This window comes from Typha latifolia, chromosome 14, assembly GCF_019914945.1.
Source record: "Typha latifolia isolate L0001 chromosome 14, TyphaL0001v2, whole genome shotgun sequence".
In the NCBI taxonomy this organism is placed as follows: Eukaryota; Viridiplantae; Streptophyta; class Magnoliopsida; order Poales; family Typhaceae; genus Typha; species Typha latifolia.
Window position 1 is genome coordinate 647097 of NC_133099.1, and position 16474 is coordinate 663570.

At 38.8% G+C, this 16474-nt stretch overlaps 3 protein-coding genes across 8 annotated transcripts; 2 read left to right on the top strand and 1 right to left on the bottom strand.

Moving 5' to 3' along the window:
• The first annotated feature begins 996 nt into the window (after positions 1 to 996).
• Positions 997 to 8663, top strand: LOC140800814 (uncharacterized). Of its 3 annotated transcripts, none has more exons than XM_073155689.1 (9): positions 997 to 1382; positions 1897 to 5112; positions 5207 to 5293; positions 5738 to 5890; positions 6328 to 6491; positions 6562 to 6718; positions 7064 to 7186; positions 7256 to 7343; positions 8163 to 8663. In XM_073155689.1, exons 2-9 carry the CDS (start codon positions 2221 to 2223, stop codon positions 8348 to 8350), a joined length of 3852 nt encoding a protein of 1283 aa, XP_073011790.1. In that variant the 5' UTR covers positions 997 to 1382; positions 1897 to 2220; the 3' UTR covers positions 8351 to 8663. The 3 variants fall into 3 exon arrangements, with proteins under 3 accessions (XP_073011790.1, XP_073011792.1, XP_073011791.1); XM_073155691.1 differs by having other exon boundaries at positions 6571 to 6718; XM_073155690.1 differs by having other exon boundaries at positions 1055 to 1382; positions 1962 to 5112.
• Positions 8664 to 8812: 149 nt separating this feature from the next.
• On the bottom strand, positions 8813 to 13796 carry LOC140800815 (uncharacterized). Of its 4 annotated transcripts, none has more exons than XR_012111313.1 (10): positions 13586 to 13796; positions 12096 to 13207; positions 11110 to 11725; positions 10851 to 10934; positions 10457 to 10603; positions 10326 to 10382; positions 9961 to 10058; positions 9504 to 9603; positions 9294 to 9387; positions 8813 to 9193 (listed from the first exon to the last, which is right to left on the bottom strand). XR_012111313.1 is itself a non-coding variant. In XM_073155693.1 (10 exons), exons 1-10 carry the CDS (start codon positions 13673 to 13675, stop codon positions 9131 to 9133), a joined length of 2466 nt encoding a protein of 821 aa, XP_073011794.1. In that variant the 5' UTR covers positions 13676 to 13796; the 3' UTR covers positions 8813 to 9130. The 4 variants fall into 4 exon arrangements, 2 of the variants coding, with proteins under 2 accessions (XP_073011794.1, XP_073011795.1); XM_073155693.1 differs by having other exon boundaries at positions 9294 to 9392; XM_073155694.1 differs by lacking the exon at positions 10851 to 10934 and having other exon boundaries at positions 9294 to 9392.
• Positions 13797 to 14818: 1022 nt separating this feature from the next.
• On the top strand, positions 14819 to 16368 carry LOC140801235 (uncharacterized). Its single transcript, XM_073156245.1, has 2 exons — positions 14819 to 15556; positions 15642 to 16368. Exons 1-2 carry the CDS (start codon positions 14950 to 14952, stop codon positions 16286 to 16288), a joined length of 1254 nt encoding a protein of 417 aa, XP_073012346.1. The 5' UTR covers positions 14819 to 14949; the 3' UTR covers positions 16289 to 16368.
• Positions 16369 to 16474: the final 106 nt, after the last annotated feature.

The window sequence follows — 16474 nt, forward strand, 5'->3', positions numbered from 1 at the left end:
AGCCCTATTCCTTAAATGTCTTCTCCTTCTATAATATTTCCAAATTTTCTTCAGGTATATTTAAGTGTGTTTGATGACAGTAATGCGGCAAGTAAATTAAGGAACTCAAGTTGACACGTGCGAGGCATACAACTACTAAATCAGGATGCCACATGGCGAGCCTGGACAAGATTAAAATGTGGGGCCTCTAACAGCTTGTGAAGTCGGCAGGTTTCGTAGCCCCCACACCCACTCACCGAAAGTTGCAGTCTTTCTCTTGCTATCTACATCAACCGTGCCTACGTGGTCGGTCGTGGAACGAGAGAAGAAATGGTTAATTATATTTTTATACCCTTAACTATCACTCAATCTCTCAGTTAAAAACTCTATTAAAAAATATTAAAAAATTAGCTAACTAATTAGATTGATAAAAATAGTTTTTTTACTTTCTCCTTTTGTTAGAAGTAGATTCTTTAAGAAATTAACAAAAATTAATTTAGAGTTTAAAATATGAAATAGCTGTGAAGAAGCTAAAAAGAATTGTTTTCATAAAATTTTCTAATAAAATAGGAGGTGAAAATAATACCAAATAATAATTAAGGAGCATAATTCACCCTCTAGCATATCCAAGGTTTTCTTAACAATTGTACAATTCGCCCTCTAGTATATAAGTCCTTAAAAGATATTAGTTACATAATATGAGTATAATCTCTTGATAATAAGTGCTCTCGAGCTTAAAAATAAGGGAAATTTTTTCCTTTCAAACATGCATCCCTCATATGTATTCATAAGAAGTACATGCATTAAATCCAAATAGACTAGACACTATATTTTGTACGGGTATAAATAAGAAAATTATGTTTTGATTAACAAACAAGTCTATTCCAAAATTTATGTAAACCTGAACATATTCAAATTCGATTTATGTTATCTGTATACATATTAATTTGTTCACAGCCATGTCACCTGACAACTCCAACCTGCATCTCACGTGCGTTTGCATGCCAATTGCCAAATGAGAGAAAGCTGAGAGAGAGAGAGAGAGAGAGAGAGAGGGGAAAGGTTTGGTAATCTCGTTACAGCGTTCCCCTTCGTTGATGCCGCGTTCTTCTCAGGATGTCCTTCTTAATGCCCCTTATTTAATCGCTACCCCGAAGCTATCGGCTTTTTTCCTCATCCCCCCACTAATTTCCCCATAGAAACGTCAGGAGCGAACGCGAAATATACCTCAAAATTCCTGAATAATAACTGGTTGTTATCCAAAATTCAATCCCTCTTAAGAGTTGTCTCGAATTCCTCGGTGGATAGTCCCGATCGATCCAAGTGGAAGAGGAGGAGGAGGTACTATCTCATGATTACCCCCTCTCTCGTTTGGAAGAGCCATACTGCTCCCCGCTTTTCTGGTTCGAATCTCGCTTTATATTAAATTTGGATGAAAACCCATTTGTAATCCTCTATGATGTTTTCGTTCTTGATCTCAAAATCGAATCTTGAAATGACTTGCTGCTATTGATTTGCTTACTATTTGCATGTTTTCATATTCTTCCTACTTTTGCCCCAGTTTTTCCATGGGAAACGATCGATTCAATGCAGTAAACTTTTGCTCTCCGCTGCTTTGTTGACCACTTCCCAGCTTTTCCCCAATCAGATTGTGCTTATGCCCAATTGATTAATGCCAATTCGGATGGCATTGTCATTATTATTTATTCTCTTAATTTCTATATTTTTTTCCTGAGGAAAAGGCCATAGGCGGGGAATTTCATTAACGACGATCAGATGTCATATATATCCGATACTCGTATTGTCATTGTTCGTTTTCTGACAACTTTTACATTTTAACACTCAGATGATTTTAATCTGCAATACTTAGTTCTATGTATAATAGATTGATGATCTAATACTCTAAATTGATGGCAGATATATCAGATACTCGTATTGCTATAAGTTGAATCAGATAATTGATTTCATCTTGAGAATTGCAGAATTTGGTGAAGCAAATAGCTTGGTTATAGCAGAATATTTTGTGCAATGAGCCAGCTGCAGGTTGAACCGTGCAGCAATTTGAGCTGTTCTAGAAGCACATGCGTTGATCTTTGGGCCTTCTAGGTGTATTGCCGTAGTTTTGGAGAACTATGCATGCATATGTTTCAGAAATTCTGAAGATGGGCCAGAAAGAGGCTACAATATTTTGCAAGATTATATGATAGATTTTCTGGATGATACTATTATCTTATTGGAACCATGGGTGGTGAGATGCCCAATCCTTCTGATCTTAAGTTTCCTGAAGGTCATGCACAGTTCATCCCAAGTGAGATAGTTTCTGATATGCGCTTAAATAACATTTCAGTTCAGACCGGCGAGGAATTCTCTGTGGATTTTCTTCAAGATCGAGCAACTCCGAGAGTAAAAATTCATAGACTTGTCACTAATGTTGCTGAAAATGGCCATATTAATTGTCAAAGTTCCCATGTAGGCTACGAAGATCTCACTGGCATTCTTGGGCTTAGGAGATCAGACTCGGATGGTTATTCTGATACATCAAATTCCACTTTGGTTAAAGGGAGTGTGGCGAATGCGAAGAATGTGGGACACATTGGTAGAACGAGTAGAATTTCCTTCGAGAAAGCTCAAAAAATGACTGAGAACCGTGTAGATGAGTACACTGAACCTACTTTATCTTCTGAGCCTTCTCAAGCTTATCACAACCACCCACACACATCTAGAACCTCTGAAAGCCCCAAATCTTGGAAAGTGAAGTTCCTGTGCAGCTTTGGTGGGAAAATCTTGGCAAGGCCAGCTGATGGGAAACTCAGATATGTTGGTGGTGATACTCGGCTCATCTCTATCAGAGAGAATCTTTCTTGGAAAGAACTTGTGCAAAAGACTCTAAAGGTCTATAACCAGCCTCACATCATCAAGTACCAGCTTCCTGGTGAAGATCTTGATGCTTTGATATCTGTTTCTTCAGATGAGGATCTTCAGAATATGATGGAAGAGTACTATGGTCTTGAAAAGGCTGATGGCTCATTGAAACTTCGAATATTTCTCATATCACAAAGTGAGTCTGAAAACTCTTCATTAGATTCTAGAAGGTTGCAGACTGACTCAGAATACAAATATATTGTTGCAGTGAATAACATAGCAGAGCCAAGTCCCACAAAGAGCTCAAGTGGTAACAGCTTGTCTAGTCAATTAGGCTATAATTTAGATAGCTCTCCAAGTTCGCATAGGGACTCTCCTTTCCCTCAATTGATTATCAGCGGCGGAGTTAATCCTTCAGCTGCAGTGTTCATGCATCATCATTCTCGTCAGTTTTTTGTTACTCCACAATCTGCAGTAGTGCCCATTGGATCACCTCCCTTTTCTCCAAAGACTAATCAACAGAGAGATGCAGAATATTCTCAAAAGAAACCACTCAAGGATCAATTCTTAGATCAACCATCAGGGAACAATTACGAGATTGACAGTGGCTTCTGTTTACAGGGTGCATTAGCAAAGAGTCAACAGAGAAAGAATGGTGAAGTTGAGGTGTCAGTTGGATTCCCTGGAGCGTTCTTGCAAAACCACAGGCCGATGGGAAAATTAGGAAATCCTCTGTTTACTCGTAATGAGAGCGACTTGGGTGTATATACCTATTATGGAAAAACTTCTCCAGCAGAGACATCTTGTCAATCTGAAAAAGGAATTAGGAATCCAGATGATATATTTAGTTGGATATCTGGATCCAATGATTCAACTGGTCCATTGCAAGGAATGCCTCATGCTTGTTCTGATTCTATGCTTCATGACAAAGGTGAAAGGATTGTATCCAGTTTATCCGAACTTGCAGAATCCTACTTGGACATTACACTGCCATTTTCTCAAAAGTTAATTCTTAATAATCAGCAAGAAGGAGCAATACCATGCCAAGAAAATTCATACTTCAACAATGCAGATCTTCCCTATAATATGGAGAGTGCAATGCCTGGCAGCTCACAGGGAAGGCCAAAATTTTCATATGCCGATCAACCAGAACTTCGTCTAAGAGATGAAACTTATTACCAGTCTGCTCATTGTGCTGATGAAGAGAATCATGATAGAGGTGGTGTTGATAGGAAAAAATCTGGGTTAGTCAAACATTACTCGCAACATCATTTGCTTGGCGATACGATGATGCAAATGGATGACAAAATAGATCTTCATCAGCAGAATAAGCTTTATCACCTTGACTTAAATTCAGTGCCAGATAATTCTACATATAAGAGTGAGTTGCTTAATGCAGACTACAACCCTCAAAGTATATGTCGTACCAGTGTTTCTTCACAGGAGCTAGAGGAATTAGAGAGTTCTGTTCCTAAATTTACCATTTATTGTACTTCTCATTCAGATTCTCATTTAGAGGATTTTTCTGGAAATAGAGTGGAAGAATACGCTGCAGATATTTCTGTTAGAGAATATGAAACCACCAATAGTATGCCTAGAAAGTCATCTCATCCACGGAATAGTGATGTTGCATGTGAAGATGTCAGTGTTATGGCTGTAGAGCCTCCAGTCTCATGGCAAAGAAGCTCTCTGGAATCTTTGAACCCAAAAATAGCAGCTGAAACAATGGAGAAAGAGTACGGAAATGAAATTTCAAGTGATATAGTCGGCACATCAATCCATAACCCGTTTTCTGATATTCCACCCTGTTTTGAATCTTCATATTTGGAGAAGAACCTAGAGAATGGAATTGAAAGTTCTGGTCCACTTGCCACACTGACTGATACTAATCTGAGCCTGAACTTGTGCAGCAAAGAACCTTCCACTTGGTCTTTGTTTCAGAATAACATGGATGACATTTTAAAGAAAGAAGTCTCTCTTCTTGATCAGGACACTATTAATTGTCCTAATTCAGGTGTCAGTGGACTTGAACATGGGTTCTCTGTTTATCAAGAAGATATTAAACCTGCATGTAGCATGCATGATAATATCAAGATAGAGGCAGTGGTTACAGTTGAAGATGTAACTGATAGTGTCCCTTCAGGCATTCCAGCTACCCCAGCAATTATTCCACATGTACTTGATGAGGTTGCTGAAGATGAAGAAACCCATACTACCTCATTGCCAAAAGTGATTGTTGCATGGAGCAGCACTTCAGAACCCAGGAGTGAGGTATTACATGACGTTATCTTTAACAACATATCCAATATTTTCAGATCATTTATCTCTCTTGGACTATATTTGGTTTACCATGTTAATGTTTCAGGATGGAAAAGATGATGAAAGAGACGTAGAAGGATCTATAAGTGATGCTGCAATAGCGGAAATTGAAGCAGGTGTATATGGTTTGCAGGTACCCTATGGCAGAGTTTATGATTATTTTTGCTAGTATGTTAAATACAGAGACTAATTGTGCTTATTTTCTAAATAAGTAGCTACTCATTACATATCACAATCACAGCAAGCAAGTTCTATAATTTGGCTCATAAATACACTGAGTTAACTCTCAAGTGAGTAGACTCCAAGAAATATTTATTGAAGAATAGAAAAAGCAGCTGTTTGATATTCTGGAGCTAATGGGCTTTCTCTGACTTTTCATGTGCATTCTTTTGTTTGCTTGTTGAAGGCAAACCCAACAACCAAATATAAGACAACAAGATAGACGATTATCTTTCTCTTTTAGCCATAGAAAATTCTCTTTCTATATATGGCCTCATATCATTTCTTTCTTGTGATGTAGTCATATAGTGATATGCTGCTAATTACCTCAAACTAAAATTCTGATTCTGATGAGCAGATCATAAGAAATGCTGATCTTGAAGAATTGCGTGAATTGGGATCTGGTACATTTGGAACTGTTTATCATGGAAAGTGGCGAGGAACAGATGTGGCAATTAAGCGGATCAAGAAAAGCTGTTTTGCGGGGAGGTTGTCTGAACAAGAGAAATTGGTGTGTTGGACTATTCTCGAGTACAAATTAATTATTATTTCCATTTTATTTTCCCTTTTTAAGATGAAATAATCTTACTAACATATAAATGTAGCACCTTTTGAGCATCTTGCATGAGAATTAATTAGTTATTATTAGTTAAATATGTTCCGTTTTGCTATTAATTGTAATAATTTGTCAATGTGTCTAGGACAGACACTGCACATTTGGCATTGTGAAATTTTCTTTATGGATAGAATTGTTAGATCTCTACGAGTCGAGTCTCTTTCTATGCCTTCACTTATTGTTGGCTTGCTGGACTACCATTTCCCTAGAATTCTATTATGTGTTAATCCCCCCAATATTAGACAAGTAACTTCTGGTTAATCTTAATGTGTTCAAGTTCATGAATTGATACCCTTTGTGCACTATCGGGACTTACTCTCTTGGTCCTGTAGACTAAAGATTTTTGGAGGGAGGCACAAATTCTTTCAAAGCTCCACCATCCCAATGTTGTTGCTTTCTATGGTGTGGTTCCAGATGGGGCTGGAGGAACATTGGCCACTGTAACAGAGTTCATGGTGAATGGATCGCTAAGGCATGTCTTACTAAGGAAGGACAGGTGAGTCAAGCATAATTTGCATTGTTTCTTTTTTCAAACTATGACATGAATATGAATATAAAATAAATAGCTTTTGCAGAACACTAGATCGTCGTAAAAGGCTCATAATCGCAATGGATGCAGCTTTTGGGATGGAGTATTTGCACTCAAAGAACATAGTTCATTTTGATTTGAAATGCGACAACTTACTCGTTAATTTGAGAGATTCCCACAGACCAATTTGCAAGGTAGTTCCAGAGGCATTATCTGTGCAGTTTGACTTCAGAAATAAATTCTTGATAATTTAGTAGTATTAAGGAGTTTATCTTAATTGCGATGGAGCCATATTATGAACTTATTAAATATGTGGTTTGGCAGTATCTTTAAGTTGTTCTGTTTCCTATCCATGTACCATTTAAAGCAAGTTAGTTTTGTACTTGATATCTACCCTCTCTTTTCACCAAATTTGTATCTGCTGTATCAGGTCCTACTAATACTTTTCCTGAAAAAAAGAAAGGAAAGTTGCAAGGAAACTAATGATACATGAACACCTTTGTCAAAAAATTATTCTTCATTAGATGTTTGCATTACAGGTTGGAGACTTCGGATTGTCAAGAATTAAGCGCAATACTCTGGTTTCTGGTGGTGTACGTGGAACCCTTCCATGGATGGCACCAGAGTTATTGAATGGAAGCAGTACCCGAGTTTCTGAAAAGGTAGCCTTATGGGAACATTCTGTAGCTTATTAAACACGAGGCAAGACTTAACTATATGAGATATTGCAGGTTGATGTTTTCTCATTTGGGATAGCTATGTGGGAGATCCTTACCAGCGAGGAGCCCTATGCGAATATGCACTGTGGTGCAATCATAGGTAAATCTACTTATAATGTCGGTAATTATTTTGGTAACTATGGAATTTGTGGCTCAATAATTCAAATGTATAATATTTATCATGCTAATTTGAATAAACTTAATGCACTTCCTAAAGTTTCTCATGTGATAAATATTCTTGTTATCTGATTCTAGACGTGGCGAATTGGTTTATTCTTGTTATGATACTTTTGTATTGCAATTTTTTTTCATTCAAATTGAATCAGTATCATCTTTATCAACATTTTCTGAGTCATCTTCTGTCATACCCAAACAGGGGAAACCAATTAGTCAGGAAAGCATCTACAATATCCAACCTAGTTAAGGAATCAAGCCTTGTTTTGAGCATGGACATCTTTTCAACATGAGTTAGTCTAGTCAAGACGTTAATTATCTCAAGAGAGTGAGAAAAAAAAAAGTTCAGACGCTTACTGTTTTCATGAGACTATATTCTGATCTGTCATTCGAATAAAATTATCTATACCATACTGAAGAAAATTTTCAAGTGCACTGAGGAAATGATGAATAGCTTACACATTCTAGATCATAAAACTAGTTAAAGAACACAGTTCAGATAACCTATACCATATTTCAGGCGCAATTTGTGAGATTGACCTACCTTGTAAATAAAATTTTAATTTGTTATTATACATGGAGTACTTTTGTTGGGAGTTATGTAACTCCATTAGGATCTGTCACAATATGCTACTAGAATGAGGACTTACATTCAACATATCTGGGTGTAAGATAGTTCTCTTGTTGGATTTGCACATGTACACATTGCTTCTGAGAGTAATATTTGTTCCTTTTAACTGTGAAGGAGGAATTCTGAACAACACTCTTCGGCCACCTATCCCCGAGCGGTGTGATAGCGGGTGGCGAAAACTAATGGAACAGTGTTGGTCAGCTGATCCTGCCGTTCGCCCTTCCTTCACCGAGATCACCGATAGGTTACGCTCTATGTCGCAGGCACTTCAGCAAAAGGGACAGACTCATGTAATCAGATGAAGCTATCTTGTGAAATTCTGATAGGTTTTGATGACCAACTATCAAGTAGCAAGACATGTCCTTTTGGTACACGGCGTATGGTGCATTCTCTTTCTATGGTATATATGTAATTATTCTTTTATTTTATTTTTATTCCGATTTTTCATATTGAAACCCACTGAGGATTTTTTTTTTTTCTTTTCTTCTTCTTTTTAACTTACAAAGCTTTTTTAGTTTTGGAGTATTATAAATGTCACGCTGTGACCATGATGATGTAGGCAATGCTAACTTACTAATAGCAATAGTTGCAAATATATCCATTACTTCTCTCAAATTTCGTCGTAACAATTGAATTGAGGATAAATTTTTTGACAGGAATAAAAATTAGTATAATGCTACGGCACTGTAAAATTGATCACACGTTGCCAGAATTTATTTCTAGTTGTCTATCAAATGCTACCACCATATGTGTAAGAAGCCATAAAAGCATCAGGAGTACCCTGAAAGTAAAACTGGGAACATTTCCAACGAAGACCACCAGTAAAACAGTAAAAGGTTACAGCTATCATTGCCAAAATTTACATTTAATCGACATAACTCCTTCAGACGAGCAAATTTAATAACACCTCCTGCCTTGGGCTCAGATTTTTTCTTTTTTCTCTAGCTTGTATGTAACTTCAAAAACATAACTATGCTATGGCATTGTTTAGGCTGTGTTTCCAGCCATTGTATTAGCTTCCAAAAAAGTGGAGGTATGTATATATGGGATTCCAAAAGCAGGATCAATTGTCTGATTGCAACTTATGTGATTCCAGACTTGCATACAGGACATGAAGACCTTCTCCGGAGCCATGTGTCAATACACTGGAAAAGCAAAGCAACAGAAGCATCAGCAAGTATACAAAAGCACATGTATTTTCTTTATTTCATAGGGAAATTAATAAGCAATACGTTAAGAATTTACATCTTTATGGAACTTATGCAAGCATGGTAAATGGCGGACGGTATCACCAACAGAAGGGGGCTCCAGGCATATAGCACATCCATCCTCAGAGTTGCTGCTCTGAGACAAGAGAAAGGTCGTGGCAAACAAAATTAGAAGTAATATTAATCTCCTACCAAATGTATACTGAATTCTGTTCTCCAAGAAATGAGAGAATGAGAAAAGCTGGACCTGGATCACTGAGAGTGGCAAGCTGTTGATCTGAGTGTCAGAAGCACCAGCATGCTGATGATTGCTATCATCAAGTGTCAACAGCATCTCATACTCGTCCCTGAAACAAAAAGGGGGAGGAGAAAATCTGGATGAAAGAAATGCCAAAAGTCACTCGAAAGTAAATATTCTCAATTTCTTTCTTCAGTGCAAGTTCCACATTATTGAGAGGGAACCACATCAAGTTGTTGAAAACCCACAACAAAGGTGCATAAGACCTAGAGGACAGAGCATCTATGCACAATCAAAAAGATTGTAGAGTATTCACCAAAAACAAGGTTTTGTACAGCCTTCCGAATATATGTTCCAAAATCATTGAGATAACTACGAAGAATGATGTTGATGTGAGGATTAAAAATATAGAAATACAAGAATCCTTCACACACAGGAAAATGAAAATAAAATCATTAATACTTACTCATTGAAATCCCAAGAGTCTGGCGAAAAATCATCTGAAATAGCCATGTCATTACTGTTCTCAAATGCATCTTCCAAAGCTTCCAAGAGGTTAAGCCTCTGCATGTCACAAGAATCAAGGGATCCATGTTATTACTGTTCTCAAATGCATGTCATTATCTTTGTTGGAAAAGATAATGACAACAAAGAAATAGCAATGACTGTAAAAACTGACAGTAAGTATACAAACATATAACAGCATTGTCAAGATGCGTGACTAAATTTCAAATGCGTAACCAACTTCAGGTAAGACTGCAAATAATGTGAAACTAAAAGTAGAAAAAAATCAATCTGTCATATCACAATCAATATTGAGGTAAGATTCACCATCTCTAGATCCATCTGGTCACTGTTGAAGTTTCTTCTCAGTTGGGCGATGATTGTCTGTGTTATAACATGTAACGCGTCAGTATAAATATAAAACAAGATAGTAACACCAGCCTACCAAAAAGCCTTACCATCTCGCGGTCCATTTCAGGACTGCTAAAGTTTCTCAACTGGGACCTACTTGATGGAACTCGATCACGATTAGTTAGTAGTGCAGAAGAATTTTGAAATGGAAAACCTTGGCGGTGCGCATATAAATGTGCCATTGATCGGTCTCTCTGAGGAAGAATAAAACAAATTTCAGTGAAACGCATAACTTAAAAGAGGTAAATAATAATTATAAGAAAATTGATTTAGAGAATTCTCAAAATCCCAAAGCATGTGAAGCCTACTAATAGCACGAGTGACCCCGCTTCATAACTTAGTTAATGATCTTAGTCTAATAACTTAAAAAATAAAAAGAAGGAAAACATGTAAAGTAGACTAAATGGATATATAATGTATATCCAACTTAGACCCACTTACAGAATGAGAAAAATCCTGCCTCGCCATAGATCTAGCATGGTCAGCATCATCTTGTTGCAATGTCCATGCTATAGTTTCGTCTACCTATTGGATGGTTTACCAACATAAGTATTAAATCATATATCAACTTTGTCTTACGTCACTGAAACACAACTTGAACAAAGTCCTCCAAGTAACTAAAGCAGTTAGATTTTAGAAGAAATATGTACCAATAAGCTCCGGTAAATTAACAATAACGAAAAAAAATTTGGGGTAAAACCTCTTCTGTGAACTCGAAGCTCTGTGATTCCTGATAAAACTGCTCTTGGAGTCGACGAGCTAGTATCTCATCTGATTTAACCTGACTACTTCTTGGATCAGTCTCATCAGAAAGTCCAACATGTTCCAGTTGAAAGTTTCTATGACTTAAGTCTGGGATATTTAGCTCCTGAGCTCCACGCCCGTCAAAATCATGGACATAGGAATTTTCTGAGACCTCCAAAAGTGAACTGGAAGATTCACCGAAATTGGATTGATTCGAGCTGCATTTCCTCTTTCCTGTTATCTGATTTTGTCGTCTGTTTTGTGCTCCAGATTCTGATTCTGTCTCCAAAGTAAAATGGAATGGACATCGATTTATCCCCAATTGAGAGAGGAGCGGTTCAGGATTATCATGGACAAGATTCACAAAATTGCCGCGTCCTATTGTCATTTCATGGTTCTGACCAGATAAGTAGCTAATAGTATCTTTACGCTTGAAAATACTAGCATTCTCATGAGATGAACCTTGGAATGCTTTTTCTTCATGATTCAGTGTTGCTTCCAGAACCATGTCCTTTGAAGATTGCGGATTATCATCCTCCATGTCTGCAATAGTTACCTCCTCCCCCTTTTTCCTGCAGGCAGCCATGTGATAACAAGTTGAGAACCATGATAAACTGGATGATATCTATTAACAAAGAGCTTAAAAAAACAAAAATCATAATTGAACAGGAAATAATGCAATTTTCTCGAGATCGTAAGTAATCTTCATTTTATTTAAATAAAATGGCAATACAGTAAAAGGGGGTGAAGAATAGCAGAAGGGAAGTATGTTTTGACTTTGTGCACAACTTAGAAACAAGTAACTTTATTCACTCCTAACTTGTGAAGGGATAAAAAACATTAAGATGTGATAGCTAGACACAAATTTTGGTATTGCTCAGGTAAAACAAAAGAAGAGATCATAAGTAGTAGCCAGTAGGAATTATGTAAGTCAAAACACACCTGTCTGATCCTGAATTGGCTCTTGCATGCTGCATGTTCTGAATCATGCTTTTATTCGATGTAATTTCTTTCCTTTTATCACCGTCATCCTCTTCAGAACCAGAATTTATAAAGTGTAGATGCTTCAATGAAGCCACATCAGTTAGCTTGTCCGATGCTGGCCTGCCAATGTTTCCATGTTTTGGCACATTTCTGATATGTCGAACATTATTTGGAGAAATGAAACCATTACGCACTAGCTTTCTCTGCCTAGTATTCTTAGAACGAGCCTCTAACTGTATTTGTTCTTGGAGTTCACGTCCAATCTTGGGTTCTGACCCTCTATTTGTCGCCTTTATGTTGTCTCCATTGGTAATTCCAGTAAATGAAGAATATACATGTTCATCAGAAGAACTAGTGATAATTTGACTGTCAGCTCTGGAAGAAATATTTTTCTTTCCTGTAACGTATGGAGAGGCATGGTGATTCTGAATCAGTCCCCTCTGCACAGAACTCCTTCGAGACCCATCATGCTCCAATTCTTTTAGTAGCACTGTTTTTGCTTTATCCTGTGAATCATTAGTAAGATCAATTTCCTTTCCCTTGTCCTTAAATATTTTAGCCATAGGGGTGCTAATTATACTCTCTGATCTCTCAGTAGAACTATTTGGCGCGTATAATACTCTGCTCAATCTTACCGCTGCCTCCTTTCTACCATTATCACACTCAAAGATATGTTCCTTCCCAATCTTCCTTGTCGTTTCTACACTCTTCTCAATCTGACTTAAAACAGAATTCTGCTGGGAATCAACTTTTGAGCCCTTGCTTTGATGAGAAAGGTTACTACTGCTGGTCTTCGAAAGCAACCGTGCCAGTCTCGCTTGTTCAAACAAACTCTCGGTATCTTCGTGCACAATATGGCTCTCGCTCGGACAAGATTGACCGAAATGTAGATTGGCATGCTTCATTATAAATGTAGTCATCCTATTTGATGAGGATACGCCAACTACTTCCTCAGAATCTAGTGCAACAATTGAAGGCCTAGATGGACTATTAACAGGTTTACCAGTTGGAGATCTTTCAGGGGTATCTGGGATTTCTAACACCAAGTCGGTGTCCATCTCCTCCATTTTCTGCGAAAATAGGAAGATATCCGATTACACGTTTATGCATGAACAAACGAAAATATTATCTTGAAGGAAGACACAAACTAGAAAATCTCCATTCCAATCCGAACCCTTAGAAATCCAGTGAAATACAAACTGATGAAAAATAATTACATCTTAAAAAATCCAGTGAACACTAAATCAAAAGGAAATCGACATTTTAGGCTAAGTACAAATAAGAAAAAGAAGGCAGAATCAAATTAAATTAAATCACTAACGAATAATCCAAGTAACGTTTGCAGATCAAAACAAGAGGAAGCTCCATTTACGATTAAGAGAGAGAGAGAGAGAGAGAGAGAGAGAGAGAGAGAGAGAGAGAGAGAGAGAGAGAGGGAGGTCAGTAACCTTGTGGCCGCGTGGGTTCGACACGGAGAGATCGAGAGCGGCGAGGAGCGGCGAGGAAGAATCGAACTCTCCAGGAAGGGAAGAAGCCATACACCGGCGATCGACCGCCGACTCCTTCCTCACGCCTCCTCTTTGAGGTGAAAACCCGCGCGTGGAGATTCGTGCTCTCGCGTGATGCGATGGGCCTCCCAGTAATTCCGCCTCGGTAGTGTCTCCAGTCTCCAGTCTCCACCCGTGCACCTGAGCGCGCGGGAGTTCCACGTGGCTTGAAAAGCTTTCTCCAAATGACGATTTTGCCCACACAATTAAATTATCTTCGTTTGGGCGAATTGCTGCTGCTTGAATTCCACCCAAATTGGTCCCAATCGGATCAAATTAACGGGTCGGATTTCGATCTCAATAGCATTTGCTATCCTTGTGAATAATATTCGTACATTATATAAGTGTAGAGGCTCAAACTTTCACACAAATGCCATTGCCTCGTTACACCGTATAATAAGGTCGCCGACCTCTAGTACGGAGTTCTCCTTTCCTAGGTGAGCAATTTTAGCATTTTTCAAGATGATGTGCTCTGTTTTCCAAGTAAACAATCACTAGCAAAGTGGTTTTTGACTGCGTCCCTGATAGATTAAAGAGATACGTAGGATGCTAGATGTCAAGAAACTTCCGTAGATTTAGCCATTGCTTAAGATGAAGGCAAACAGCTTATAAATAATTGCTTTGGAACATTCATTTCCAATCCTGGGAAGAGATCATCCTTGTTCTCTCTCAGTGACCAACCAACTTATTCTAGTGGACAATCTCTTTCTTCCTTTTTCTTTTTATTATTGTGATCTTCTTGAATCACATGCTCCTCTCCTCCTTCCAAGATTTGGCCCCAAAGCTTGAATCTTGAAACTAGCAGCTGCATAAAGAAAGCTTGATTTAGTGGTTGATGGACCTGCAATCTAGCTTCCAGGTAGAACTAGTCTGGATGTCCAAGTACATGAAAAAAAGAGGTCTTGGCCCTTGCAATTCTGCATAATCTAATGACGTTAGTTTATTTAGTGGCCAATGACCATGATAATTAGAGAGAGAAGGGGGACCATATAAATATGTAATCATCTCTCCTTCTCTCTCTCTCTCTCTAATCTTTCTTGCTTTCTTCATCACATGTAATTGTTCCCTTAGGTGGTGTATGATAAGACCCTGTGACTTTGTCTATGACCATGATCAAAGGCCAGCTATTGGGAGACCCACTCAACCTCCCTTCTCTCTAAAGCCTGCCACTTTTAATGCAATGCAAGATTAAACTACTGTAATATTCTCTCTCTCTCTCTCTCTCTCTCTCTCCTAATCAAGCTGCTCTTCTTAAGCACCACTTCATGAACTCCAATCCCTTCAGAGTGTTAAACATGGCAGACAAGACCCAACATGGAGCTAGGCTTCTTGAAGAGCTGGGTCTCCTTCATAAGTCCAAGGGTTATTCTTCAGAGACCACCACAAGTAGAAAAAATGTGCTCTGCAATTGGAAGTGGAAGCTACTCGATTACCTTGAAGGCATCCGAATGCGGCGGTCCCGCTGCGTGGTGTGCCTCCAAGTGCATCACATCTCCGGCCTACCGCCAGCCATGGAAGGCCGCGTCGTGATCCTCGGGTGGAAGACTAAAGGCTGCAAGGGGGAGCACACTTTCCCGGTTCATGTCAGTGAAGGCAATGCTAACTTTGATGAGATCTTCTTACATTACTGCGGAAACAATATCGTTTCGATACTGAAGAGCTTTACCATTTGGGTTTCGCTCGTCGACGCCGCCGATTGCGATTTGGGTACATTCCATGTCGATCTCAGTGAGCTAGCAGCCCTGGAGAATTTGAACCCCAGGTTTGGCGGGAAGAGCATGAGCTTTGCTCTTGGAGGGGTTGCAAGTGGAGGGACACTGAGTTTGAGTGTGTACACTAGGATGATTGAGGAAAACTCTCATGATTTGAATGGTAAGTTGATAACTTTATAGTGTTTTTGAATGATTCAAGGATATATGTAAATGGCTGGCTGACTTTGTAAGGAACAAAAATGCAGGTCAAAAGGAGAGCAAAAGCAAATGCTTCTCTTGCCTCCCAGACCTTTCTTGCCTTAGAAGCCGGCCGGTGACCGTCTCGGCTCGAAGAGTCCCCTCTCTCCGATCCGACCGCGGCTTCATCACCATCGAAAACTTGATAGAAGATCAGCTCGACGACGAAGACGGAGACTTCATCACAATTGAGAAAGGAACCATCTCTTCCAAGTCTCGCCGGCCGCTGTCCGACGGTTTGGCGAATACCGACGACGACGACGACGACGAAAGTGGCGGCCCCGAAGATGAGAAGCCCTGCCTACTGATGGATCTCGCCGACGAATTCGACGTCGAGAAGGTAGAGGATGAGTTCTTGAGAATGCTGGAAGAGAAGTACTGCAAAGCAGAGGAGGCTGAGCAGTGGAGGAAGGGAGTGGAAGGGGGTACTCTAAGTTTGAGTCTGGACTTGAGTTTGGATTTGGATCTGGAGTTGTTGATAAAGGAAGCAGAGATTGAGCTCACAAAGGCAACAGAGATGTGGAAGAGCAGAATAGGTGAATCGCTAGCAGAGAAGGAAGAGCGTGAGGATTTGATAAAGAGACGGGGAGCAAATAAGGAGAATTCTTCCTCAGGGTGTTCTGGAAAAGTTCGTGGCTTTGGTAGTCCAATCTAAGTCTAAGAACAATCACTGTTCTGTTGTTCAACATTCTTTTGAAGTTTTTCTATTCTCTATTAAGGCATTCTTTTGAAGAAGTTGATAATGGCATCGAGTCTGCTCGACAAAAATTAAAAATTAAAAATTAAAAAAAAAAACTTTTAATTCATATATATATATATATATATATATTTAGTTGTCAGA

Bases quoted from the DNA above. Each gene is read 5' to 3' on its own strand.
- LOC140800815 (XM_073155693.1), bottom strand. From the start codon at position 13,675: ATGGCTTCTTCCCTTCCTGGAGAGTTCGATTCTTCCTCGCCGCTCCTC. The intron at 10,935-11,109 runs GTTTTACCCCAA...ACCATCCAATAG, and splicing joins GCTTCGAGTTCACAGAAGAG to GTAGACGAAACTATAGCATG. The intron at 10,059-10,325 runs GTGAATCTTACC...TGTGACATGCAG, and splicing joins ACCAGATGGATCTAGAGATG to AGGCTTAACCTCTTGGAAGC.
- LOC140800814 (XM_073155689.1), top strand. From the start codon at position 2,221: ATGGGTGGTGAGATGCCCAATCCTTCTGATCTTAAGTTTCCTGAAGGT. The intron at 5,113-5,206 runs GTATTACATGAC...TTAATGTTTCAG, and splicing joins CTTCAGAACCCAGGAGTGAG to GATGGAAAAGATGATGAAAG. The intron at 6,492-6,561 runs GTGAGTCAAGCA...TAAAATAAATAG, and splicing joins GTCTTACTAAGGAAGGACAG to CTTTTGCAGAACACTAGATC.
- LOC140801235 (XM_073156245.1), top strand. From the start codon at position 14,950: ATGAACTCCAATCCCTTCAGAGTGTTAAACATGGCAGACAAGACCCAA. The intron at 15,557-15,641 runs GTAAGTTGATAA...ACAAAAATGCAG, and splicing joins AAACTCTCATGATTTGAATG to GTCAAAAGGAGAGCAAAAGC.